Source organism: Lutra lutra, chromosome 18 (assembly GCF_902655055.1).
Source record: "Lutra lutra chromosome 18, mLutLut1.2, whole genome shotgun sequence".
Lineage (NCBI taxonomy): Eukaryota > Metazoa > Chordata > Mammalia > Carnivora > Mustelidae > Lutra > Lutra lutra.
This window is the reverse complement of record NC_062295.1, coordinates 38,389,942-38,416,713: the sequence shown is the minus strand read 5'-3', so window position 1 is coordinate 38,416,713 and position 26,772 is coordinate 38,389,942. Positions and strand designations below refer to the sequence as shown.

The 26,772-nt window shown below is 53.4% G+C and overlaps 1 protein-coding gene across 12 annotated transcripts in view; it reads right to left on the bottom strand.

Annotated features, from left to right (window-relative positions):
• IQCE (IQ motif containing E) overlaps window positions 1–26,772 on the bottom strand; it is a 47,103-nt gene that overhangs the window by 14,139 nt on the left and 6,192 nt on the right. For 6 of the 12 annotated variants that reach the window (XR_007124510.1, XR_007124511.1, XM_047714085.1 and 3 more), the window contains exons 2-16: window positions 26,687–26,734; window positions 25,557–25,602; window positions 21,921–22,049; window positions 21,223–21,357; window positions 20,266–20,336; window positions 16,077–16,190; window positions 15,901–15,951; window positions 12,339–12,409; window positions 11,225–11,297; window positions 10,979–11,028; window positions 9,356–9,519; window positions 7,897–7,952; window positions 6,568–6,767; window positions 4,638–4,742; window positions 3,091–3,181 (exon numbers count right to left, since the gene is read on the bottom strand). Coding sequence is in view for 10 of the 12 variants with exons in the window: in XM_047714085.1 (XP_047570041.1) it covers window positions 3,091–3,181; window positions 4,638–4,742; window positions 6,568–6,767; window positions 7,897–7,952; window positions 9,356–9,519; window positions 10,979–11,028; window positions 11,225–11,297; window positions 12,339–12,409; window positions 15,901–15,951; window positions 16,077–16,190; window positions 20,266–20,336; window positions 21,223–21,357; window positions 21,921–22,049; window positions 25,557–25,602; window positions 26,687–26,734 (1,404 nt within the window). In the remaining 2 variants the exon portion in view is untranslated. The remainder of the gene's footprint in view (window positions 1–3,090; window positions 3,182–4,637; window positions 4,743–6,567; window positions 6,768–7,896; window positions 7,953–9,355; window positions 9,520–10,978; window positions 11,029–11,224; window positions 11,298–12,338; window positions 12,410–15,900; window positions 15,952–16,076; window positions 16,191–20,265; window positions 20,337–21,222; window positions 21,358–21,920; window positions 22,050–25,556; window positions 25,603–26,686; window positions 26,735–26,772) is intronic. The other 6 variants (XM_047714092.1, XM_047714093.1, XM_047714084.1 and 3 more) reach the window with 5 other exon arrangements.

Sequence of the window (26,772 nt, the reverse complement as noted above, 5' to 3'; positions counted from 1 at the left end):
GCGGATCAATCACTGTCACCAGTCCCTTCTGGTGCACCAGGTACTTCCCGCTGAGATCCCTGGCATCCTACTGGAGAGGCCTGTGTCCTTCCCTAACACACCCCCACATCGCTGCTTCTCTGGAGCGACATGAAATCTGTCACCACATGGCCCATCCCAGTGTGAGCAAGACAGTCACAGGAGTCACCTAAGATAAAGGAACATGCACTCAAAAACTCTTGGCAAACAGCTAAAAGAATTTTAAACTTTGATAGACGTAGAAACTCCTCGAGGCGACTGTTAGAAACTGCCCCCACCATCACCCCGTTTAAACCTACGACTAATGACTCACATCCCAACGCTAAGAACTGAATCCCGCATTTGGAAATGCTTTTCCAGCAGGAAAACACCCAAAGCCTGTTACAATGACATGCATGCCTGTAGAAAATTCCAACAATGCTAGAAGTAAACCAGTTCCCGGATGCCACCGCACAGAAGCAGCCACACTTTGGTAATCTGTTCGGATGTTTTCCCAGGTTTAAGTTTTTTCTAACATCAGGGGATCAATGCTATGACCTTCTCTGGAGGACAGGGTCACAGGCGACTTTTGGAGTCAGCAGACGGAGAACCCGATCTCCCCTGGCGGTGGCTGGACAGTGTTCCCGTGTCCTGCTGTCCCACCAGCAGATGCACTGCTCACCCACAGGTCTCCTGTCCATGGTGTCTGCACCACGACCACGGGGCTGCACCTAACGTCCTTGTTCCTATAGCTGTGTGGACAGCACGGCTCCCTCCCTCAGCCTAGTCTGTGAATGAACATGGGGTCCGAGACCCGCTCCTGCCGTTTGTGGGGACACCAAACCTCCAGGTTGGTACAATGTCCCACTGAGTACTGACTGTAACGCCAATGCCAGGCAAACGTGAAGGCCCTGCGGGGGATGCAGACGCAGTGATTAAGGATGTCATCCCTCGAGGAAAAGAATGTTCATTGGGGCTTCCTCTCGACGCCGCCACAGGGCCTCACACTGAGTTAGTGGATCAAGATCCCAAGTTGGTGGGATTAGCAGGGACAGCGACACGCTTGTGGTTAGGGGCTCAGAGAAGCGGGCCTGGGCCTCAGGGCCTCCGTGACCTGCTGGAGGTCAGCTCGAGGTCTGGAGAGGCGAGGGGCCTGCAGCTGGGGCCACCTTCTTGATGGCGGCTGCATGTCAGTCCCCGGGGTGGACACTGGGCTACCGTGACTCTATCTCTGGAGTGCGTTGAAGAGACAATAGGGGAAACTTCCTTTCCTTTCCATGTGAGTGTCTGTGGGAACCCCCAGCGGTCCTCCCTGCAGAGGACGGGGTCTTCAAGAACCAGAGAAGTTAAGATAAGCAGAAGAATCTCCATTGGCTTCTGTCGGGTACCTCCCCAGGAGTCAGGATCACGGACAAGTCACAGGTGGACAAGCACTGCTGTTTCAGAGCCCGGGAAGCACCTGTGTGGGAAGAAAGGGGGCCCCACCAGCAACACGGCCCCTGGGGATATGTAAGCTTGTCCCTGCCGTACACGTGGCATCCCTGACCTCCTGGCTGCCCAGCGCCGACAGCAGGTGTGGACCTGCGGGGAAGCATGGGGTCCCCTGGAGAGTGACGGTCATGCAGAGTGGCTCGCTTCGGGATGTGGGATGTTCACCAAAGCACTGGAAAACCAGCGCGGAAAAACATCCCACGGAGAACACAACAGTATGCTTTACTGAGCAGCAGAAACAGTTCCCAGAGGGATCGGGAAGAACTCACAGCGTTTGTACCTCACACTTGGCCATCCAGTACCAAGGCCGCGCTGCAAACTGGGGGGTGGGGGGCTCCTGCCAGCACATGCCACACCCCTGCCATCCCTAGCCTCCCGGGGAAGCTGCGGCCCATCTCGATTTGCAGCCAGAGCTGCACTCATCATCTTCTCCAGATCCCGACTTCCAGCTCTTTCCCAGTTTCGAAGCACACGGTGTCCTGCAGTCAAAGGGCCTCCCGGTGGAGACTCCAGCCAGTAAGCCTCAGAAGCCGGCCTGGATTCCAGCACCGCCCTCAGCAGAGACTCAGCCCCAGTGACCATCTCCATCAAGTCACTGGCTATAAAACAGGAAGTCGCCTTCCAAAGCAATAGAACTCCTTGGCCAAAGCATGCACCAGGCAAAGCCCCGCCATCCTGGTGGGCCCCCTGGTGTTACCACGTCTGCAGCAAACAGACAGACAGAGGCTCGTGGAAAGGGACCGCAGACAGGCCACCATGTGTCCTCTACCATCTCACACACTAACCAGCTCGGCACCAGCTACCCATGGGGGCGTCCTCTGGGGAAACAGGGCAGCCCCAGGATTGTAATACCTCTGTTGTTTGTGTGAACAGATTACACCCGCCATCTGAGAAAACCCATCAACTGGAGAAAAGGATTAACACAGAGCCACCAGACGTCCAAGTGCAAGTGGCACGGGGCCCATAGGCACCAGAGGGCTTGAGAGTGGTGCCAGCCAAGCCCCTCACGGCTAAAAAGGTCACCTCAGCTGCAGCTGCCTCCACAAGGGGATGGGGACAGGACGGTGGGAGCCCGCACTTACCTCTTGCCTTGAACCCGCCATTTGCCACACACTCATTCAACACCTGGATGAGCGCACAGCTCAGTGGCAGGCACGGGGCCCCCGCAAAGACACCCCACCATAGCGAGAGCCCTCCCTGCCAGGCTGTGTCAATGTCATAGTTTGAAACTCCCACGAAACACACGGGACGGGGGGGGCAGGAGGTCCTTGCTCAGTGTCACTCCTTCTCACCCATGAATGGACACACCCTTGTCGGACAATTAGACTTTCTGCTTATGTCACGTTTGGGGAAGATCTTCACTCGGCTTCACTATCCAAGACTCAAACCCTCATTCAAAACGTCACTTAACTGACAACAGATGGGTTCAGAACCCCGGATTCAACACACACCATTGATGAAGATAGACAGGCACGATAAAGGGGACTGGACTGTCAGCGTCAGAGTCAGGACAGCCGAGGACAGAACCTGCAGAACCATCTAGGCCCGGCCAAGAGCCCCGCGGTGCCCATGCAGGAAATCCGAAACCCCACTGAGCCATACCTTGGGACTCCTCTCCATGGGGTTGTTTCTCTCTTCTCTCCTGATTTCTTCCAGTTCTTGACACTTCTTCGTAAGTGTTTGAATTTCCTCTCTAAAGCGGGAGGAGAAAGATGACATATTACTCATCATCACACGGTGGCCCACGCCTATATGAGACGGCAGGGAGGGCCGCCCGCAGGGCTGGCAAGGCCACCCCTCGTGCCATGATGTGGGGCCCCGCTACCAAGCCCCTGCCCGTTGGGTGGGATGGGGTCCCCACTGCGGGACTGCACTCTGAGGCCTGTGTCCACAGCTGGGCCTGCAGCCCTGAGAGAGTAGGGCCAGAGGATCCCGGGCCAGCACCACTTCGGGCATGAGGGAAGAACCGGACAGACCGTGATGGCAGGAGTGACACACAGGAAGGCAGCACTCGGGGTTTTCAGCGCACAGTGCGCATGAACGCAAATACACCTTACGTCCTCGCTACAGGTCTCAAAGGGACAGAAGAACAGCTTTTCCCTGCGCACCCGCCCCTTCTGTCTCCTTCAGTCCTGCTTTCTGACAAACCCTAGTCATGGTTCTCCGGAAGATAAATTTTTTTTTTTTTAAGATTTTATTTATTTATTTGACAGACAGAGATCACAGGTAGGCAGAGAGACAGGCAGAGAGGGAGGGGGAAGCAGGCTCCCTGCAGAGCAGAGAGCCCAATGCGGGGCTCGATCCCAGGACCCTGAGATCATGACCTGAGCCGAAGACAGAGGTTTAACCCACTGAGCCACCCAGGCGCCCCCGGAAGATAAATACTCTTATTCGTTCCAGCAATCTGTGTCTTCCTCAGTATTCTGAGCACTGAATATTTCCACTCAGGGTTCGAACTTACTTTTGGGGGCATTTCTTACTGAGGTAAAGCTCGTAGAATGTAAAATTCACTAGAGTAAAATACAGGATGAAATGGGTTTCCATGCGCTCATGGCGTCGTGCCATTGCCACCAACTCCAGAACGCTCCTGCCACCCTGAAGGAGCCCAGGCCCGTCGGCCACCCCTTCCTGCTTCCCTGTCCCGCACCCCCTCTCCGAGACTTTGTCTGTGTGTGTCAGGATTGTTCGGTGCGTGGCGCTTCCTGTCTGCTTCCTTCACGTAGCGTGATGTGCAGGAGGCTCACCCACTGCTGTCCCATGTGTTAGAACATAGTCCTTTCTCTCCCTTTATGTGGATGAACTACTGTTTGTTACCTGTGCCTCAGCTAATGGACTTGGGGCTCTGTCCCCAATTTTGGGGTGTGAGCAATGACCCTGATGGTGCGGGAGGTCCCACCCTGGGAGTCCTGACTCGGGGTGTCAGCAAAGGGTACATGCAGAGGCAAACCCTGGCCTGATGGGGAAGAGCCCTTTCCCAGAACCGGGACTTTTACTCGGAGGACCCTATCAGGACACGGGGAGGGGCGGGGCACAGGGCGGACCTGGGTTGGGGCCGCATGCAAACTGTTCCAGAAGCTGCATGGAGGCAAGACGGGAGATGCCTGGAACCCCGTGATCTCCTGACAGCCCGTGAGTCCTGGCACACTCACCTCAGAGCCTCCTCTCTCCCTCGTCTCTCCTCTTCACCTTCCTTCACACCTTCCAGCTCCTTCCGCAGCTCGGCGTTGGTCTGCAGCAGCTGCTTCACCTCCAACCTGAGGGCACAGAACCACAGATCTTCAGCATTTGTGAAAACAGGGGGCCACGGTTGCGCTGATAGCCACAGAGCAGGAAGAGCTCTCCGAAAACACCAGCCGCCCGACTTCCTTCCTTATGACAGTCGATGGACCCGGAGGCAGAGGGACAGAGGTGCTGATTAGCCCGTGGAGCCAGGAACACACCCAACAGGCCTGCCACCCCAGCAGTGGTTCCGCCAGATATTTACTGAGCACCTGCTATGTGCCCACGACGGTTAGGTGCCCAGGATACAGGGGTGACGAGCTGCGACCCCAGACAAGCTGGAATAGTGTGTTATCCCAAGAGTTACACGGTACGTGACCCTGAGATGAGTGATCAGAGGGTCTGCCCTGCACTGCACGGGGCTGTTGCCTGAGCCGAGCCCATTGAGAATGGGGGGTGGGGGGGCACCAAGGACCTCCAAACACATTGTTTCCCAACGAGGTTTCCCGGGTCCCACAGGTGGCACGTGGCTAAGAACACTGCTCCGAGACAAGACCTCAGTCTGACCTCATCTCCATAGCTCACTGCCCTGTGGCCTAACTTTTCAAGGTCCCTGAATCTCCTTATGAATCAGAGGGAACACCCTGAGTGTTCCACAGAGCGCCTGTCACAGAGCAAGGGCTCGTTAAGTGTAAGGTTTTATCACGCCAGGTGACAGCTGAAGAGATTATCAGAGACGTTATTTACCTTTCAAAATGACTAGCTCAATTTTTAAAATCCTTCATGAAACACTAATTCTTACAAAGAACCTACCAATTTGCAGAGAGGCATTTGGGTTGGAGGAGTAAGAACAGGTGGGGTGTGAAAGAATTTTCCTCTGCTGTAAACAGAAGGCAGCAGAGAGTAGACAAGGAGTCAGCTAGGGAGTCCTTCTGAGACCTAAATGTGCACAGGAATTGCCAGGGGACCTCATTAGACACAGAGTCAGATTCAGGAGATCTAGGTCTGACGAGGTTCTGCATCTCTAACCAGCTCCCACGTGGGAGGAGACAAAATTCTGCATCTCTAACCAGATCCCCTTCCATGGGTGGGGCCTAGAGTCTGCATCTCTAACCAGATTCCCTGATGGGCAGAGCCTACGAGTTCTATATCTCTAACCAGCTCTCAGGTGGGTGGGGCCTAGGTTCTACATCTCTCACCAGCTCCCAGGTGATGGTGAGGCTACTGGCTTCCCAGGCCATACTCAGAGAGATAAACCCCATCTCAGAAGACATGAATTTGGCTTATTTGAGACAGAACTGCGACCAGAGAAGCCACAAGTAAACAGCAGAGGAGACAGACACGTTTTCAGTAGGGCTACAGATCAAGACACTAGAGAACAAACAGTGAACAAGCGTAATCTAGAGACTTTTTCCTTTCCAACTCTCAGGGTCACACCGAATACAGCATTTTTGTCTTATTTGGCATTTAGACTGGGTATCACAAACACATTACTGACTCTCTAAACCACTCTGCCTAAGATCTAACTGATGGCCTATCTACTTTGTACAAATCGATGAAAGTAAATTCTTCTCTAAAAAATAACTTGGAAGTCACTCTGGAGTTCAGTACAAACAGATTTAAATGATATCTCCCCTTCTTTCAGTGACATAATATGGTCAATTAATGTCTTCTTTTTACCACTAAAGTGACTTCTACTTCATAAGCAAAATATAGGAAGTTTCTGAATCATATAAGACTACAGCAGCAACTACTACGAGGAGCTGAGCGTTTCCCCTGCATTCTCCAGAACGGCTGGACTCTAGCCACAAGCCCGCCCCTCCCAGGGGTGCGGGGTGCCGGCCGTACCCCACAACCTACTCTTTCTCCTGCAGCTGCGTCTGTAGGGCGTTGCGCTCGCCTTTCAGGCTCCGCATGACCCCCCGGAGATGCTCGCTGTCCTCCTGCCGGTCACCTCGAGGCTGCCTGGGCACAGCAGAGCTGGACGCAGAGGGCACCACGGCATTTGAGTTGACCACTTCGGAAGTGTGGGACTTGGGGCTTTCCATCGAACTTACTTTCTAGAGGCAACACAGGCATTTTTTTAAGATATTCTTTCTCATTTTACTTTGCGGTTATGAAACCTAAGGAAGAGACGAGGGAAACTCAAGCACAACTATGGGACCGCGTGTGACCTCACAACCCCAGGACAGCTCCACCTTGTGGGAGCCTGTCGGAAGGGGAGCCCGTCGGGGAAGTAAAGGGCACCCGGCCAGCAGAGCCCAGCCTGGGGCGGGCGGGGGGCAAGGCGCCATTCATAAAACAGAACATGGGCACAGGAGGCGAATTCATAAGCTTCTTTTCTTTGTGCTCATTTACCCTAGTGTTTCTTTAGGATTTCTGGGACTTTCAATCTCTGTGCTTTCATCCTGAGTGATAGCCCAGCTGTGCCAGTGGAGAGCTACGGAGCCCTGCAGCCTGCCTGACGCCAGCCCCTCTCAGTCTCAGGCGAGAAAGCGCCATCCCGCAGCATGTCTGAGCCACCTCCGGCTGACTCTGTTCCCAGGGAGCTTTGTTTTCAAAATACCCACAATATATAGAAACAGCTTGGGTTTTGCTGCTGTGTAAATACGCAGAACTGTTTTGTTAAATGCTTCCCTCTAGGGTTACTCTGCTTGGCCCAACAGTGGGCGGCCCTCACAATTTTGCCAGGCTACTCAGAAGAAGCTGAAACTTCGGGCCAGCTCCAGTAGAATCTGGCTAATTACTGACCAGAGGAGTGAGATCAATTTTGCAAATTCAAATCTCCCCAGTTTTCTGGTGGATGGACAGTTTCCTGAGGACTCAGACACACAGGCTGGTGGGTGAGCGGCCGCGGAAACCCACACGCACTCGTCAGGCTGGGTCTCCTATCACCTGCCTCTGTCCCCGGTCAAACACAGAGTCTGAAACCATGTGCCACATGACCATGGCATTGCCCCCTGTGACACCAGGGACAGGAGAGGCACAAGGCATGGGTCTCATCCGGACCTGCGAGAAGCCTGCCCTGGGCGCCATCCGTAGACCACCACCGTGCATTCACACGTTTACTCCAAGTGTCCTGTGAGCAAAGGTCTCCTCTGTGTCCCCACTTTATAAGCTGCCTGGCTCCTCCTTGAGCATGGGCAGGTCCGAAAGGGTAGGAGGTGAGCTAAGAGGCGCACCACTCACTTTTTCCAGCTCTGCAATCCGTCTCAGCAGCCGGGGCTTACTCCATTCCACATAACCTGATGGAAGCAATGGTTTTAAGAGACAGACCTCACACAACCATCCCGATGGCCCTTTCAGCCCGGACCACCTGTCTCAAGCACGGCCTGCGAGTTTCTCCTTCCACAGCCAGCTGCAAAGCAGGGAGACCCCCACCTGGCAGATGCTTATAAGCCAAAAGGTGCCTTCCTGGGAAGGATTCTGTCCCCTACACTGCGGCGCTGTCCCTCGTGGGCCATCCAGTCCTGATTCTACCCGTCAGGCTTGGCCCCATCCGTCCAAGACAGTCCTTCTCAAGATCACACAAATCCGCTTTGCCCTATCCTCTACCCTCCTCCCTCCTTGCAGCATTTCCTCCCGTGGTGCTCCTAGCTCTGCTGGCCATCTCGCCGGCCACTGGCAACCATGCTTGGGATCACCCTCACCTTGCCCTCTGCACACTGCTGAGTAGGTTGGTGGCTGCACCCAGGGCCCGCCTCGGCTCCACTCACTCTCTGGTGCTCTGAATCCCACCCAGTTCCTCTGCTGGCTGGGGACCACCTGCCGAAAGCCTCCGCCCTGAATCAGTGATATGTCCTGCCCCCACCTGGACAGCTAGTCCATGCAACAGACTGGACTCATTCCCCTCCCCCGTGGCCGCCCCTTTCTGTCACCTCCACCTCAGTAAAGGACACCATCCTTTCGGGCACTCAGGTAAAAGCCCTGGAGCCTGGCTTCTCCCTTCCCTCAGAGGCTGCACCAGATCTCCCAAAGGCTTCCAGAACCTACCCACCTCTCACCCCCCAAGGTGCCACCCTGCTCCGGGTTGCCAGCAGCTCCTGCGAGGACACCGCAGAAGCCCCGTCTCCCTGCAGTCCACTCGGCACAGAAGCTGGTCTTCTCCCCTCAGCCCAAACTCCAGGGGCCTGGGCCTGGCCTCCACAGCCCTGTCCTGCATCCGACCCCATGCCCTGTCTCATTGCCACCAGCCTTCCACTGCTGCCACATGCTGGGCATGCTGATTCTGGGCCTGGCTGTCCCTCGCCTGTCCCAGTTCTGGCAGATGTCACTGTCCCCGAAGCCCCTATTCATTGCACACCACCGCCCCCGACACTTGCTACCACCTGACCTGTGACTGATGGGTTGGTCTCTCGACCCCCTCCAGTACGATGCTGCCCCCACGTGGGACATCTGTTTTCATTCCCTACGCGACGCCGCTTCCTAGAAGGGCACCTGGCATACAGCAGGCACTCGTTACACTGGGAAATAATCTCAGTGTTGCCTGGCAGTGCGCGTCTGCATTTGTGGCAGCTGAACTAGGGCCTCAGGGACACGGCGGGAGGGCCAGGACACTCCCACGGCCTCCGCCTGCCTCTTCCTTCCAAGAACCAGCCATGCGTCCTCTCCTCGAGCGTCCCTCTGCGGGCGGCTCTGGGGACCGTACCCTTCGCGGTGGAGACGGTGGGGGAGTTGCTCAGCACGCGGTCCAGATCTTCCTTCAGGCTCTGGTTCTCTTCGGTGAGCTCCTGGACGCTCCGGGACAAGCTCAGGAGGGCGCTGCTCACTTTTTTCTGCCTTTTGAGGCCCATTTTCTTCTCCCCGGGAGGCCTGGGAATAACAAAGCCAAGGGCTTTGTTTTATATTTATAAAGTGGCTTTATAAATGCCTGAACAGAGGGGTGGGCACATGACAGCCTGTCCCTGGCTCAGAGTGGCCTCTGCTGGTGTTTGCTATGGAACAGGGAACATGGACTTTGAGCCCCAAGGAAGCAAACCGCTAGCCCACAAACTGAATCCCATTCTCATTTGTAAATCTGCATGACAAAATACTGTATTCGATACTAGTGATCTGTTTTAAACTGCATCGCTAAAGACTGTGTGGGAACTTGCTTTCCGTCCGTTTTGTTACATAGATCCCTGTTTAATGATTCTGCCCCTTATCCCGCGAAGTCCAACATAACAGCCAATCCTCACTGTTCCGTTTCTGCATTTGCAAATTCAGCTACTGGCTAGAATTTATTTGTAAGCCCTGAATCGATTCTTGGGGTGCCTTTGCGGTTGCTCACAGACACAGGCAGTGGGTGGAAAGCCCTACGGGGCGAGCTCCTGGCGGGGGTGGGGTAGGATGGGGATGGGGACCCGGCCTTCCCGTGGTCCCCACGCGCTCCACCAGCGGTACCTCCACCATCCGCTGAGTGCTCTCCCCGCGTTTGTGCTGTGACTGGTGATCTCACGGTTTAAAACCACTCCCTCTGCCAACACAACGCTCAGGGGCTATCCGGTGTTCCTAATCGCGAGAAAGCACGTGCGCGCGCGTGTGTGTGTGTGTGTGTCTGTGTGTGTGCGATGCCGCTCTGGGAATCCAGTATTTACTAAATAAGCCATCTCTAAACAGCAACACATATAGAAACAGGGCGGGTGACGATGCCGTGACCCGAGGCTCTAGGAACCTACTCTGCATGCCTGACCCGGGAAGCGCCGGCTCAGTATTCAAGCAGGTCCGTGTTGGCGGACACTTGGCAGAACATACCTGCTGTGGACAGCAAGAACCAACTGTCCTTTACGGAAAAAGCTCGCCAACCCCAGAAGGGGAATAGGGAAGCTGTGCCTGGCACAGGGTGAAAGTTCGATACTCGTTTGCAGCTCAGCGCTGAGGCTGGTGACATGGCCAAATCTGTGATAAGGGAATCTTCGAGATATGGAAACCCTGACGTCTCTCCTAAGAAACTCCTTTGGGGAAGTGAACTTGTATTCTTTGTACTTGGTATTAAAGGTTCTGGACAAGGAAGGCCTGCTTTCGACAATAGTGTTAACTGCGTGCGGAAACCGTTCCGTAGCAGAAGCTAGGGACTGGGCGTGTGGAGAGGTGAACGTGCTGTTAGTAGCCAGCACGTGGCCACTAGGAGGGGACATGGGTAATGGTCCCAAGCAGAAACACGTCCACTCGAGCCACTAACACACCACACAGGTGTGGGCTCCAAAGAGGAGGGCACTGCGGGCTCCCACATGATGTCTGTGTTAGTCCTAGGACCAAACACAAAACACGGCTCCCGCGGACATGATCGTACTTCTTTCCTATGGTTTCGGAGCTTGCCAAGAGAGTCTGGAGACGGTGGATCTGTAAATACCAAATTAAAATACATTACGATACTAAATGAGCATGTAGACCTTCCCCTGAAAACAAGCTGAAACCAGATTCCTGATTTCTGCCTAGTAGCTGGAAGTAACACTGAGTTGCTGGGATTCACGTGCAAGTGAAGGGTCCCCGGGTACAACGGGACAACCCCTGCCCCACCCCAGAGAAGGCCACGCACCTCCTCATAGTAAGTCTCCATGGCAATCCTCATCTCTTCCAAATTAGTGGTCTTCATATCAGTCTGCAGCTTGCTAGAAACCCAAGTTCAGAGTTAGCGCGGCAGTGCCGGCACCCCCAGGGGCAGACCAAGGGCAAGAGCACTTCCAGGAACGTCAGCCGAGGATGGCTTTGCGGGAGAGGCGGGCTGGGTGGGGAGCCTCGCAGACTCTCATTGAGACCCACGGGAGGATCCTCACCCCCTCAGGAGCCCCTCCGTGTCGGACCCGCCACCTCAGGATGCGGTAACAGACTCTCTAAAGCTATTCCTTCCTAAGCAGGAGGCCTTCTGGGAAGGGGTGAAGTGACTGTGAAGGACCCAGTCTTGGGGTGAGAACAGCTGCCTCAGGGGGTGGGGGAAGAGTGCTTTGTAAGGAAGGAGCGTCACTTCCCTCCCTCAGCACCAGCCCCTTCTCCCCCCTGCCCCCCCGCAGCCCACAGACTTCAGAAAAAAAGCTCCAGCAGACAAATGAAAATACAGTTAGAGTTCAGGATTCTGCAACAGGAGAAATCAGCAACTAATCCAAACGTTCACAGTTGACAATTTCAGCAAGAAACACGGTGGGGGGGGGGCTGTTGCACACAGGGGAGACCGGGGCAACAGAGGACTCCCCTCTGTGTTGTATTACAGCATGTGTGGTCACCCCCAACCAGCACCAGGGCGTCACGGGAATGGGCCGGCGGCTGGCGTCCCAGCACCGAGGGCTGGCATCGAGACCACAGACCCAGAGCACACCATCAAGCGGTCCACAGAAGACCGAGGAGAGAAAGCAGTTCCCAAATGCACCAGGGACAGGAAAAGAGATGAAGGGATGGACCCATTCCCGTGACATTGGAAGAGGTGGCTTATACCTTCATCTTTTGGTGCAGAAAGGAAGCTGGGATAAGGGACATAGGACAGAGGGTGGCGGGGTGGGGGACTGAAGCTGCGGTCTGGGCAGACAAAGCAAACCCTGGTATGGGAGACGAGGCAAGGCGAAGGGCACATGTGCTGGCTCCAGCCGCCTTCAGTGGGGCGAGGCCTCGGTGACCCTCCAGAGCCCGCCCACCCCCGGCCACCACCAGCGTGTCCGTACTTGATCGTGTTGTCCTTCTCCTTGCACTGCTGCTCCAGCTTGAGAATCCTCTGCTTTAGCCCATTAACGACCTGCCGATTGAACACCAGCACATCAAGTTGATTGCTTCTGTGTCTGTGACCTCCCCCTCCCGCTAGACACTCAGATTGCCCTGTCCCCAGGCTGCCAGCTGACCTGGCAGCATCTGGACACCCTCTCCCCCTTGATCACTGCCTTCTTTTGTAGTGTCTAGGTGCAGCAAAGAGAGGGCCGGCTGTCCCACTGGCTCTGGGTGTGGTGGCGAGGGCAGGGCAGGGCTGGGAGATGTGCCTGCAGGTGCAGAGCCCTCCCCTTGGCCACATTCCACATTTCCGAGAACTGACGGGATGGTCCGCACTTTGGAGGAAGCCACTGCCAGCACTAGACACAAAGATCCCATCCTGACCTGTCCTGGGCAACTGTGTCCGCAGTGTTCCCTTGGAAGTGAGCCTCTGCTGGACAGCGTTCCCCTCCCCTCCCCCCGCCCCGGCGCTTCCCTCTGGGGAATGAAAGACCTCCTCGTCCACCTCATTCTTTCCTTCTCTCTATTAACATGTCACTCTGGGAGATAGCACCCTTATGTTTCTGGAAGACTATCCCCTTCTTTCTTCTTGAACCATCAAACAACTGTTTAATTGGATTTTGAGTTGATTTTACATTATATTAGTAATACATGAATACATCTTCTTATAAAAAAAATTAAAACACTATAGAGGGAACTATGCTCCTTGACCTTAATCCTCTCAACTAAATATTGTCCTCCACTGAATGTGAGTTCTCTAGACCTCATTATATGGATGTGTACCCCTCGACAGGAAGGCGTTCTGCTGTGTCTGTGGAAACGGCACCCTACAGCACACAGTCTGCAACTTGTCATTTTCCCACCATGAATGGTCTTGGTGCTATCCCCTCTTGTGCCTACAGATCTCGGGGATTCTTACACAGTGTGACCATGTGGTGTAGAATCCATCCCTCTACTATGGATATTTAAGCTGTTAATACAAATAAGCCTTCAGTAGATATCCAGCCCTCCTCATGCACGTGTGCAAATGTTTCTTGAGGGGAGACGGTGACCAGCACAGTGTCCAATTACAAGACGCAGTGACTCTGAAGGGCAATTTGGCAGCGGATATGAAAGTGGGAACGGTACATTCCCGAGGATCTAGAATTTCTACCCTTTTTTTTTTTTTTTTAAAGATTTTATTTATTTATTTGACAGAGAGAGGCAAGGAGAGTAGGAACACAAGCAGGGGGAGCGTGAGAGGGAGAAGCAGGCTTCCCGCCCAGCAGGGAGCCTGATGTGAGGCTTGATCCCAGGAGCCTGGGACCACAACCCGAGCCAAAGGCAAACGCCAACAACTGAGCCATCAGATGTCCCTAGAATTTCTATTTTAATCAACTTTAATAATTAAAAAAAGGGGGGCGCCTGGATGGCTCAGTGGGTTAAGCCTCTGCCTTTGGCTCAGGTCATGGTCTCAGGGTTCTGGGATCAAGTCCTGCATCCGGCTTTCTGCTCAGCAGGGAGCCTGCTTCCCCTTCTCTCTCTGCCTGCCTCTCTGCCTACTTGTGATCTCTCTCTGTCAAATAAGCAAATAAAAAAAATCTTAAAAAAAATAATTAAAAAAAAAAACCCACAGCAGGGTGCTGGATGGCTCAGTTGGTTGAGCTTCTGACTTGGTTTTGGCTCAGGTCACGATCTCAGGGTCATGAGATCGAGCCCCACGTCAGGCTCCGCGCTCTGTGCAGAATCTGCTTGGGATTCTCTCTCTGCCTCTTCCTGTCCCGTGCTCACACACACTCTAAATAAAATCAATAATATCTTAAGAAAAAAAAAACCCACAGCATCAGAATAAAAATACAAAAAGTCCTTCCTCTACAAGTACATGTTATTTATGTAACTCCAAATTCTCACCTAAATTAATCACATAGACATTACTGAATATAGCTGTACTGTTTATGTTCTTTTTTTACTTAAAGATTTTATTTATTTAGGGGCACCTGGGTGGCTCAGTGGGTTAAAGCCTCTGCCTTCGGCTCAGGTCATGATCTCAGGGTCCTGAGATCAAACCCCGAATCGGACTCTCTGCTCGGCAGGGAGTTTGTTTCCCTTCCTCTCTCTCTGCCTGCCTCTCTGCCTACTTGGGATCTCTCTCTGTCAAATAAATACATAACATCTTTAAAAAATATTTTTTTTCTGAAGATGTTTTAATGTGACATTATTCTGATTTTAATGATTTCTGGTTTAATGGGCAACTATAATATCCTTACATGAAAGGCTTTTTTTTTTTTTTCCCTGCAGACACAGCCCAAAAGAGAGCAGCCCTGGACAATGGCAGGCATGACTTCACAGACCATTCTCAGCTCAGTCCTGCCAACGGAAAACGCAGTGTCCATCTTGGAGCATGCCCACGCGGTCTCAGTCCTGCTGACACTGGTTCCAATAATCTTACTCGTGGTAGTTGAAGCAAACGTCCTCACTCAAGCATGCACCGCAGGGTAGCAGTGGGGACCCAGGCAGACAATGCCGGCTGCGCGGGGCCCGTGGATTCACTACGAACCTGATCTGGGCTAATCTCTTAACCTCAGTTTCAGGATTTAAAAAAAATGGGGACTGGGTCCCTATCACAAAAAAAAAAAATCCACTGAGATTACGTACGACCATACAAGATCTAGGAGCTGCTGCTCACTTAAGAATGATTTTCTTGTGGAAACGCCTGCGTCTGTTCTAGGCCCTGAGAGCATTTCCTCCGTGCTGTCCTCGGGGCAGAGCCAGGCTTCAACCACTCACGCAGGGCCGGCTGCTTGCTCTCCGTCCGGGCCAGCACTGGCCCTCTGTGTGCTCGGGGCAGATTCTTACCTGCCCCGCTCCCCTTCCTACTGATCCAGCTCCCTCTGTCGTCTCGGGGAGGGGGGTGGCTGTTACAGATTTTAGGTCACCAAACCCAATAATCACCTCACTAATGTTACTGAACTCCCTGTGTTCAGTAATCTCAGAATTATCTCCCTTCCAGTTTCCTTTCCGCGTTTCGCCTTTCTAAGAAAAGCGTGCTCCCCTGACTCAGGAGTTATGGGGATGCGGCTCTGTCCACCTGCGGTGGCTTCCCACCATGGCACTGGTCACAGAACGACACTGCTGCCCGTCACCTCGCTCCACTCCGTCCGCTGCGGGCTGTGCACCCCATAGCCGCGGTGGCGTGTGTGCCATAAGGGTTTAGTGTGTTCCCACTTAGTTGCCATGTTCACTCAGCGTCACTACTCGAGCCCGATGTGTGTGTCTCAGGTACGGCAGGGACGCCCCCACGGTGACCGCGGTTCCTCCAATGGCCCTTCCGCCCCGCACAGAGCCTGCTTAGCCTCCCCTCGCATCCCCCGACAGCATCCGCAGTGCTCCGGCTCAGGAGGCTGGTTTAGGAATTCTGGGCCCTCACGCTCTGTCACTCCTCTTGTGCGACTGCGTGAGAGGAAAGGCAGCCCTCCCCCGTGGGGCAATTTCAATTCAGATTTCAGCGGGAAGGTCATCTGTCCTGCGGGCCATTGTACTCACCCAGCCAGTATCAGGCCTTTTCTCTGCCAGAGTCCGAACAAAATCGGGGCCCTGTGGTAAGCAGACGGAGAGATGAGGACACGGGTGGCGCGGCCTCTCCCCCTGACGGCCTGAGGCGTGGAGCCAGTGCCTTCCCAGTCTGAGGCCGGGCACTGCCACGCAGGGCCACCACTTACTCGGGAGGGGTCCAAAAGCTGCTCTATCTGCCGGTCCTTTCTGCTATTTTCCTCTTCTAGGCGCCGAAGCTTTGTTCTCATGAGATCCACATCACTTTTCTGCATGTGCAGTGACTGAAGGGAGACAGAACCACACACACGTACACCCCTGCACACACATGTGCACACGAACGGCCCAGTCAAACGCCCGTCGGAGCAAATCTTGCAAAGCGGCCCGGTGCCCAGTCAGGGTGCTGTGTATGTCGTGGAGGGGAAGGATGGCTGAATGTCACGGCAAGGAGCCCTGCATCTGTCACAGTGTGTGTCGCTAAAACTCGTCAAAGGCTAACTACCATTTTCTTAACACCCTTGTCCTCTGCTGGGGCTCAGGGGGTCAGAGCAAAGGCCCCACAGGCTTTCACCAATCTGGGGTGAACTGAGGAGGAAAGACCATGCAGCCCATTTCCCGCTAAACTGAGTTGATTTGATCCCACAGCTGCCGTGTACTTGGAATTCTCTCCCGCTTCCTACTCGGGACTTAAATCACCCTTTTAGGAAACGGCAATGGCAGGGTATTTCTCAGTTTTGTCTTCCATGTCCTCACTGCAAAAGCTCTCTCCCAGGCCATGGAACACCAGAGCCCAGAGAGTGTGAGGTTTGGTGGCACTCACAAGCCACAACGGGCAGTGCCCACGCCATCAGCCAGTGCAGTCAACCAGCTGCCAGCATTGGCCGGCAGCCGAACTGGCCAGCTCTCCTGGGAACATCCTTCTCCGTTCCGGGCACTCGTGGTGTGCAGGGAGGGGAACAGTGTCTGAACAAAACCACCACCAGCCAGCCACTCAAAGCATGCACCCACGGAGGGAGGCTTGGCAGGTCGGCCACATGCCTGCGGTAGGCCAGTAGTGCTCTGGGGCATGACAGGTCGCTGGCACTTGGTGAGGGTTTAAGTCAGTTCATGCACAGCCATTGAAAAGGAGAAGAAATCATATCATGGGAATTCTGCTTCTGGAAATAGGGGGTACACTCGCTGTTCCCTCCTGCTTTGTACCCTGAGAAACCTTGGACAGTGTATAGGAGGCAAACATGAGGAGGCTCAGAAGGGTGGGGAGAAGAAGCAGACTAGTTCAGGACCCAGGAGATGACCGCCGAGTCCCCCCCTTATGCCTCATACTCACTCACTGGAGTATGGGGGGAAAGGCAAAGCCCAGACGAGCCCAAGGGCACAGACAGGAGAGCCTCCTCTCCCCAGCAGGAAAGGGCACCTCACCAGGCAGAAAACTTATGGACAATAATGGCTCCACCTCAGGCAGATCCTGCAGAACGGAGCGTGGCCCCATCCTTGTCAGTGACAGCTAAGTGTGGAGCCCAGCCCCGACCCCTGCCACCCCCGCCAGGCTGTAGCAAGGCTTCCTGCCCCCTCCTTGCTGGAGGAGGGGGTGGTCAGAGGAGGAGTGGGGGAGGGTCAGGACTTCCCTGTCCAGGGGTAATGAAGCCACACGCGCACGCAAAACAAAATGCGAGACTTAAATCCTAACATACCAAAGATTACATTAAATGTAAGTGATCTAAACAAACCACCCGGAAGACAGAAACAGGCAAAGTAGACCAAGACCAACCATATGTTGTCTACAAGAAGCTGATTTTAACATGGCAAGAAAGGAGGTGGAAGTAGAAGGATGGAAAGAGAGACGCCACTGAAACATTAACCAAAGACAGCAGGAGTGGGTCTGTTAATGCCAGTCAAAGCAGACATCAGAGAACAGAGACGGATGTCACGTAGCGCCTATCAGGTTCAATGGGACACAGTGACCCTAAAGGCACACACACCCAACAAGTGACAAGACTGGAGGGGAAGCCAGACCCATGAGCACAGTGTGGCCTTCAACACCCTTCCCTGAGCGACAAGCAAGCGGCTGCACAGAAAGCCAGCAGGGGTGCCGGGGAGCGCACCAGGCACCCCACAGGGGCTGGCAGCCCGCACACCACACCCTGCCTGCCAGCAGCGTGCACGCCCTCTTCCCAGGCCCATGGCATAGATGTGAGAACGGGCACTCCCTGGGCCACGTGGCCAACCTGGACACACTTACAAGAAACAAAACTACATGGGGTGAGTTCTGTGGCTGCAATGAGTAAATCTCTAAACTCTCAGACACTCAATGACATAATTCCAAATAATCGTGGGCCAAAGGGTCTTCAGGGAATTAGCACAACAGAAAAGTACAACAATAGCAAACTTGGCAGGACGCAGCTGGACCAGGGCTGAGTGGAAGGAGCCACGGTACAGGCCGCTCTGGAAGTTTCCTAGGGCAGGACGCTCAGTGGAAAATGCCAGTCTTCAGGGGTCCTGTACAGTGTGATTCCACGTACAGAGCATCATCAGGACACCAAGATTATAGCGATGGGGAGAAGTCATGGTCACTGGGAGTTAGGAATGGTGAGTGGGGAGGGAGACAGGTATGACCACAAAGGGACAGCTCAAGGGACAGCCTGGGGCAGTATGTGTGCTGACAGTATGGCAGGTACATGACTACACACATGTGGCAACATGGCACGGAACTGGACACGCACATGGAGCCCATGTCCATGTCATGGTTTTGATACCATGCTGATGGGTGGGGAAGACTGGTGCAGGGTCAGGAGACTCTCCGTGCCACCTCTGCCGCTGCTCGGGACAGTCTACACCCTGGCTCCTTGCTGAGTGTCAGGCTCCCTGGGGTGGTCTACACCACCAGCCCCTCGCTGAGTGTCGGGCTCCCTGGGGTGGTCTACACCGCCAGCCCCTCACTGAGTGTCGGGCTCCCCGGGGCGGTCTACACCGCCGGCCTCTCGCTGAGTGCCAGGCATGGCATGAAAGCACTTGCACCGGTACTCTGCTGAGCTCTCACAGCAACCCTGTGAGACTATACTCTATGGTCCCCATTTTTAACAGGAAACTGAGGTTTCACTTGCCATAGAAAAATGACTGATGCTCCAGACCCCAGAGCCACAGTGTCAAGGAAGTAGACTCTCTGCGTCTAGAAGCCTGGGCTGATTTTTTCCAGAAGCCTGTGACGGTGAAGTCTGAATAAAGTCAGCGTAATTTTACCCAGAGACCCACTTCTAGTCCCACAAAGACTCAAGAGTGCTACCACAGTGATTATTCAGAGCTCAAAATTGGGGTTCTCCCCATGATACCTGCCCAACACCTGTCCAACACCTGCCCTGAGAAGGTGGCGCGTGGGAGGCACTTTCACTGCTGGGCACTCCCGTGGGGCACAGTCTCTTGGTTCTACCTGAAATCTGAGCATCTTGTCTGGACCGACGCAGAAGGACTGTGTCTTGTACACCGCGGCCTAGACCAGGCGCTCCTCAGGCAGGGATGGCTCGCAGGCCTGTCGCCATGGCTGGGCCCTGGACGTGCTTCCTGCCCACACCCTGTTTAACCTCTGGTGCCCAGACAGGCTGTGGGCCCCCAGATGGGGTTCGGTTGGTGGGGACAGTAGGGCTAAAAAGAAACTGACGTTATGGAAGGGAGTGAACCCTGGCCTCTTCTCTAGGGGCCCGAGAATGCATATGGGCACTAAAGCACAGCATGGCAGTCATGGTTATGGTGACAGTGACGAGGATGACAGTGATTCAGCTCAGTGAACTTCATGCGTCAGGGACTGGGAGATAGCACGCAGTGGGAAAAGCAGCCTTGGCCTCGGGAGGCAGATGGCCTTAGTGGAAGTCTTCATTCTGCCACTGGTTGACCTTGGATGGACAACTACCTGTCTGAGTCTCAAGGTCATCACCAGCTAAGAGCCGTGAACGCCCTCCCAGACTCCTGTGGAGATCCACAGAGCGAGGGCACATGGAACATCGAGTTCACACGGAAGACACACACACGCAGGAGGCTACTGATAACAATGACACCAGCGACCTTACCCGATGCCAAACCTCTGTGCTGAGGGACTGTGAGGTCAAGCCCGTGTTTCCCCTGCCTCCCTGACATGCTGGGGGAGCAGAGCAGAGATGGCGCTGACACACTGGGGAGGCCTCTCCCGCAGCTGGCGCAAGGTGGGCCTCCCTGCTTCCAAGGCACAGGGCCGGGCTTCGAACTCGGGCGTCCCTCCAAAGCTCATGTTCTTTCCGCACAGACACATCAGCACCAACCCAGGCCTTCCCACCTGTCCTTGCAGAAGGCTCTCGCTGTCCAAAACCAGCAAGGGACAGTCAGAAACACTACCTTCTTCAGCTCAATGATCTCGTCGTACATGTCTTCCTTCTCTCTGTAGACCGGGGTCCCGGGAACGTGACCTGGAGGGCGACACGCAAATGTCTGAAAAGATCATCCCAACAGCAGAAAGAATTCCTGGCTGTACCTTAAGGAAAACCAAGAAGTTGATAAAATTACCCTTTTAAATAAAGGAGGATTAAAAAAAAAATAAAAGAGCAAAAATACTTGCATGTTTTTTGGCCTGACCACAGTACTTCCCCCGAAAGTAAGGAGACCAAAACTGATAGCAACGCAGAAAGATAAAGCTGAAGGAAATGGAAAGGTGTGAACACAGGGCTTACTTGCAGGAAAAGGAAAGAAGGGGCCAAAAGGAGAAGTGGTATGTCCAGGTTTTGAATAGCAAACAAAACGAAAAGACTAACACCCCTTCCCATGTCGAAGTGGTAAGGCACATTCTGGTTCCGATGTGATACCCGATATACGGAGACTCCAAACCACCGAAGCCTAAAGTAGAACTCGGAGCCAGCCAGCGCGGGCTGGGGGTCAGCTCGCGGTCACAGTGACGAGGGCGGAGGCCCTCAAGGAGAGCTGTGAGAGCCGGGCAGGAAACGTGGGTAAAGGCCAGGCAGGAAGACAGAGACAGGACAACAGACGCAGCTTTTCTGGTGAGATGTGGGCTTTTCCTTATTTGCAATTGTTATTTCTAAGGTTGTGTGTCCAACAGATTTCATTAAGACTCTAAGTTTAGGGAGACGGGCCCTACTGGAGCCCGGGAAGATGTCTCTGTCCACATGAGCAAAGCTAGTTTCTAGGAGGACAGAGTGGATTTGCAGGACCCCGTCCTCTCTCCGTGATCTTGCAGGGATCCAGCACAGGAAGCCCCATATCTCACTGTGTCCAAGCAGATCCCGCGCTCTCCCTCCTGCTTTCCCTCACTTGGGGCCTCACCAGCATCACTGGGCTCACCATTGCTGGCAGAACGCCTGAGATCTGACCTCTTCATTCTCAAAGCTTCTGTCACATAGTCGGGTGTGCTGCTGGGGGGGGTGGTCCATGCATGCTCCAAGGTCACGTCTGACTTCAGGGGCTGGGTCAGACTTCCTGGTTTGAACGTGCATGGATTTAATACGACAGGTACACACAAACACGACAGGAGGTTTTGCCTCTAATCATCAATCTTCCTGGACAGAAGACAGCCCAAGTCGGCCATCAGATAGTGGCTATCGGTGCTTTGCTGCTAAGTGTTCAATAAACAGATCTCAAGAGACAAAGCAAGCCCAGGTCTGTAGCATCTGCTTAGTTCCCTGGTATAAATATTCCCACCACGTCCAACCTAAGCTGCGGGGTGACATCGACCAGCTCCCAAAATTCCTAAAATGGAAAAAGAGGCTCGTGCAAGCTGGCAGGAGCTGGCTCCAACAGGCTCGGCTGGCCGGGCCGAGGCCTCCTAAGACTCAGAGACATACGGTGTCACACATGCAGACTGGTCAGAACCGGTCAGAAACCACACTGACCGGTTCGTAAAGGTTACGAGGCTCTTCGAGAAGATTAAAAACAATGTCATTCAAGGAAGTCAAATCACAAACTGTAGCTTAAATCACCACTCTCGATTCCTAACTCTCTCCTGTGAAGCGGGAAAGGTCTCTGTCGGAGCGACCACGTACCTGGCTTTGAGCTTCCCAGCCACAGTCTCTGTGGGGTTAAGGACATTCTGTTACCAAGAGGCATGCTTGCTGCTGTCCTCAAAGATCTCCAAGATGCCACTTTTCTCGGCTTAGGGTGATAAGGTGACTCTAGAAAGTCAACACATGGTTTCAGAGGTGCAAGAGATCAATGCCCACCCCAACGCAAGTGTCTCCGACAATAACAGACTGCAGAATAGTCACAAGAATGTTCTGGCAAAAGTAAAAAACATAGTTATGATGTGTAGATATATTTACACTTCCTTTTAAAATTTCATTATAAAGACATAACATAACGGGAAATTTATCTAAAAATACAAATCCATAATTCTGGCTATATTGGATGTTTTCCAATGCGTGTGTAGCTCGGCATAGCCACAGTTTAGTGAACATACAATTTTGTGTCCTTTATACTCGACATTGTAAAAAATTTTCCATTTTGCTTCCACAAGCAATAATATCAAGAACTTAATATATTAAAAAATGTGGAAGAGGGGCCTGGGTGGCTCAGTGGGTTAAGCCTCCGCCTTCAGCTCAGCTCATGATCTCAGGGTCCTGGGATCGAGGCCCGCATCGGGCTCTCTGCTCAGCAGGGAGCCTGCTTCCTCCTCTCTCTCTGACTGCCTCTCTGCCTACTTGTGATCTCTCTGTCAAATAAATAAATAAAATCTTTTAAAAAAAATGTGGAAGAAATGAGAAGAAAATTACCTTTCCAGGGCATTTTTTACTTTGTTACAAAAATAAGGGAAATGTTTTAAAGCTCTTTTTTAATCTGGAATTTCATCTCTTTAATTATGGAAGATATGACAAATGTATGTGAAAACTTAGTTATCAAAAAACAGGCTCATATTTAGCAAAGAAATGTCTGTCTAGAGTAGTTCCTAAAAACGTAAGTCTAATATATTTAGTTTTTTAAAAATTTCTATGTTTTGGGGCACCTGGGCGGCTCAGTCATTAAGCTGCTGCCTTCGGCTCAGGTCATGATTCCCAGGGTCCTGGGATCGAGCCCCGCATTCAGCTCCCTGCTCAGCAGGAAGCCTGCTTCTCTCTCTCCCTCCCCCACTGCTTGTGTTCCCTCTCTCACTATCTCTGTCAAATAAATAAAATCTTTTAAAAAAATCCTATGATTTTGGGGAGCCTGGGTGGCTCAGTCGTTGAGCATGTACCTTCGGCTCAGGTCATGATCCCGGGATCCTGGGATCAAGCCCCACGTCAGGCTCCCTGCTCAGTGTGGGAAGCCTGCTTCTCCCTCTCCCTCCCCATGCTTGTAGTTCCCTCTCTTGTTGTCTCTCTGTCAAATAAATAAAATCTAAAAAAAAATTTTTTTCCTATGTTTTTTCCATGGCTTCAAAATTTATGAGAAATGTCCCATTATGATTTAGAACAGGAGAACAAAGACCCATTTGACCCGGACACATTTTCGCTCACCGGGACAGCTGATGGCCTTCCAAAATTGTCCATCTAAGTGCTCACTGATAAAGTAAATCAGCAATCAGGTAAACAGCTGTCCAAACAACATTTCCCTCCTAAATGCATGTGCTTCATCAAAAATAGTAAGAATTCCTCAGGAAATGAGCGTGCACACGGACCAAAGCAGGAAAGGCAGAAGGAAACTCGGCCGGGGGAGCACGTTGGTGAGCAGGGCCCCCAGCACCCAGCCCCCATGCTCCGGAAGCTACAGACCTATGTGGAGCTGGCCTGGACATTACAGAGACATGCTTGTGACGTTAACAGGACACGTGGCCACTGCTGTCATGGCCCAGGAATTCAGACAAAAGCACACCTGCTGAACAGGCTTTCTGAAGTACGTGAGGGGAACAGGCCTTGGGCCTGATGTCTGGCCAAGCAGAGTGAGAAGCAGTGCTGGCCCACGGAGAGAGGCTCTAGAGCTTGGGATCAGGACACGCAGGTCAGCGGGAAGCAGGGCAGCCTCGATAGTGATCAGTGCAGGACCAGCCAGACTCCCAGCCAGGCGCCAAGCACCGGAGCCGCGGAACCGCTGAGGCTCAGCAGCCCCCTCCAGTGGTGATCCGGGGGTTCTCACCAGTGCAACTGACATGAAACAATTCTGACATTTACAGAAATCAAGATAAAAACGATCTGCTAATTATGATTTTAAACACTTGAAATGCTGACTTTCGGTGAGAATGATGAAAGATGCTGTGATATTTACCTTCGGCACCTCATAGCCATGAGGACTTAAAACAAAACGGTTTTAAAACAAGAAGGTTTAAAATACAAACACCCCACTTTCACTTTCTATCAGTTGTCAGGCTCCTCCACAGAAGGAAAGCAAAATCATCAAAAATCCAAACTCAAAGACAATTTCTCTCTGATGTTTATATTTCTTTGTAATAGAAAACACGCTTTCTTTCCTTGGCAGGAATTATCTTTCAAATGTTTCCCTTGGGCTAATATGAAAGTCCGTTAGTATTTTCTGAGTGTGTCATACACATGACACGGTGTTTGAAGTGTACATGCATGTAAGGAACATAGATATGTGTGTAATAAAGTCTGGGACTGCCTCAGGTTTTTGGCAAGCAAAAGGTAGCCAATCCAGGACTTAAACTTTGTCCTGAAGACACTCCTAAGCGTAAAATTCACCTGTGGCTCACTGTGCTCTAGAGTAATATCGTAACAGCGGAGAGGAAGAGGCTGGCTGGCCATCTGGACAAAGCCCACGCGTCATGGACTGAACATTTGTGCCCCCACAAGTCCTACGCTGAAACCTAACCCCTACTATGACCGCATGAGGGGGTGAGGCCTGCGGGAGATGACTGGCTCATGACGGGGGCCCTCATGATGCGATTAGTGCCCCCATAAAAGGGACCCCACCGAGCTCCCTCGCCCCTTCACCCATGGGAGATATAACCTGGCACAGCTGTCCACAGTCCAGAAGAGGCCTCACCAGAACCCAACTGTGCTGCCACCCCTATCTGGGACGTCCAGCCTCCGGGGCTGTGAGAAGTAACTGTCTGTTGTTCAGAAGGCGCCCAAACTTCAGTTTAGCTGCCTGGGCAAAGGAGAACCCACCCCTGCCACCTCGTACCCAATGGGCAGCCACCTGCTTGCCCACAGCCAAGGACGCTGTCTCCCAGACAGAGTTGCCGCCCCTGCCGAGGACGGGGTCACAGAGCCACCGGGCTGGCGCAGCCAGGGTGAACCCACAGGAAACCACGACACCTGCTCAGCCCAGTGTGCCGACAGCAGCTCTCACGCAGGAGCCGATCCCAAGGGGACAAGGCTCTCTGGCCACGGCAGCGTTCCAAAGACACAAGCAGGTTCAGAGGATAGGGAAGGAGCACAAGAGGCTGGAAACATGGCATCTGCTGGGGGCTCTGGGGACCACGAACAGGAGCCTCAGCCCCTCGCTGGGCCTCCTCCCACAGGGAGCAATGGGGCCATGGGGGAAAGCGGGAACCCCAAGAGTGCCAGCTCGTAAGACCCCAAGACAAAATGGAGCCAAGCAGTGGAAACGTCGCATTTCAATGTTCCCAAGTATTTGAAGAAGGCATTCGCGATCCTTCTCCCAAGATACCAGGGAAGGACAGCTTCTGAAAACCATTTTCTGAGTTCAACTGCAGAAATCTGAGGGATGAGGGGCCTGGTCATACTTACTCGGTGATGTGGGTGGAGGTTTGTGGAAACTTTTCCTTTTTGTTTTCTGAAAGAAAGAGGAAATGAGGTAAAGCATGCTGAGCCTTCTAGAGCAGCCCCAAGGCCCCAGTGGTGAAGTGCGGGCGTGTTCAGAAGGGGTCGGAGCAGGTGCGAGGGCAGTGACAGAGGAGCTGAACTCAGCAGAGACATGAGCACAGCCTGAGCCAAGGAAAAAGCCCACGGCATGGCAGGGTGACCCCAGGACACGTGATCAGAGCCACGTTCCGGCCAAGCTGGGTCCCCAGGGGCCCTGGCAACACTACATAGGCACAGACTGAAGACACCCCACAAGTGGTGTATCTTCGACCACCCCCCTGTCCTTATGCCAGCGCCTGGAGCGTCAGGCTGTGACTGTCAATGAGGGCGGATTTGGCAAGAAGAAACGTTTGTGAACAAGGCACCTGCAAGGCCACCTGGGGAGGGCTGGTCCAGGAGAGGAGTGACCCTGTTGGCATCCCGTCTCCCAGGACAACCCTGATGCCAGGCCCAGAACTGGGCACCAACTGGGTTCTCCTACCCACTACTTATGTGCCCATGCCGCAGAGGTCTCTCATGGCAGACAGGGGGCCTGAGAGGCTCCCCGAGTCCACAGAGCTGCGGTGCAAGGGGGATCTGCTGGGGCCACGTGCCCTCAGGGCTCTGTGCTGAGGGATGACTGACATGCTGTCCACTCTCCCTTCAGGCTAGCTCCGGTAGCCCAGGGGCCATCTGGCCACGACATCACGCAGCACCAGGATGGCTGCCAAAGGGTCTCCTCTTTCCTCCCAGAGCCCTCACCCTCCCCTTACAGGTCAGGACTGGGGGCTGAGGGGTTGTAGCCAAAACCAGACCCAGGAGAGGAGCTTACCATCTGCCTCAAATATACGCCATTCAGGACTAACATCTGCATACAAGTCTTAAAACTACAACCACAGTTGTTTACATCCAACTAAGGGCTCAAAACTCTTCAGGTGCTGAGGAGCACGTGCGGTTTGTGTTCCAGCTCTAAACTCAACACTCGGGGGGAATGACCTAGTGCACGCATTTGGGTAACATGAGTAACGGCAAAACAGCCAGCTCGGGGATCAGCGGCTGCCTCCGGTCGCACTCACCGTCTCAAAGTCAGAGTCAAAGGTAATTGCAGATAGACTGTCATCTCCCTGGAAGAAGAGATGCAAACATTGAAATTTTAGGGCAT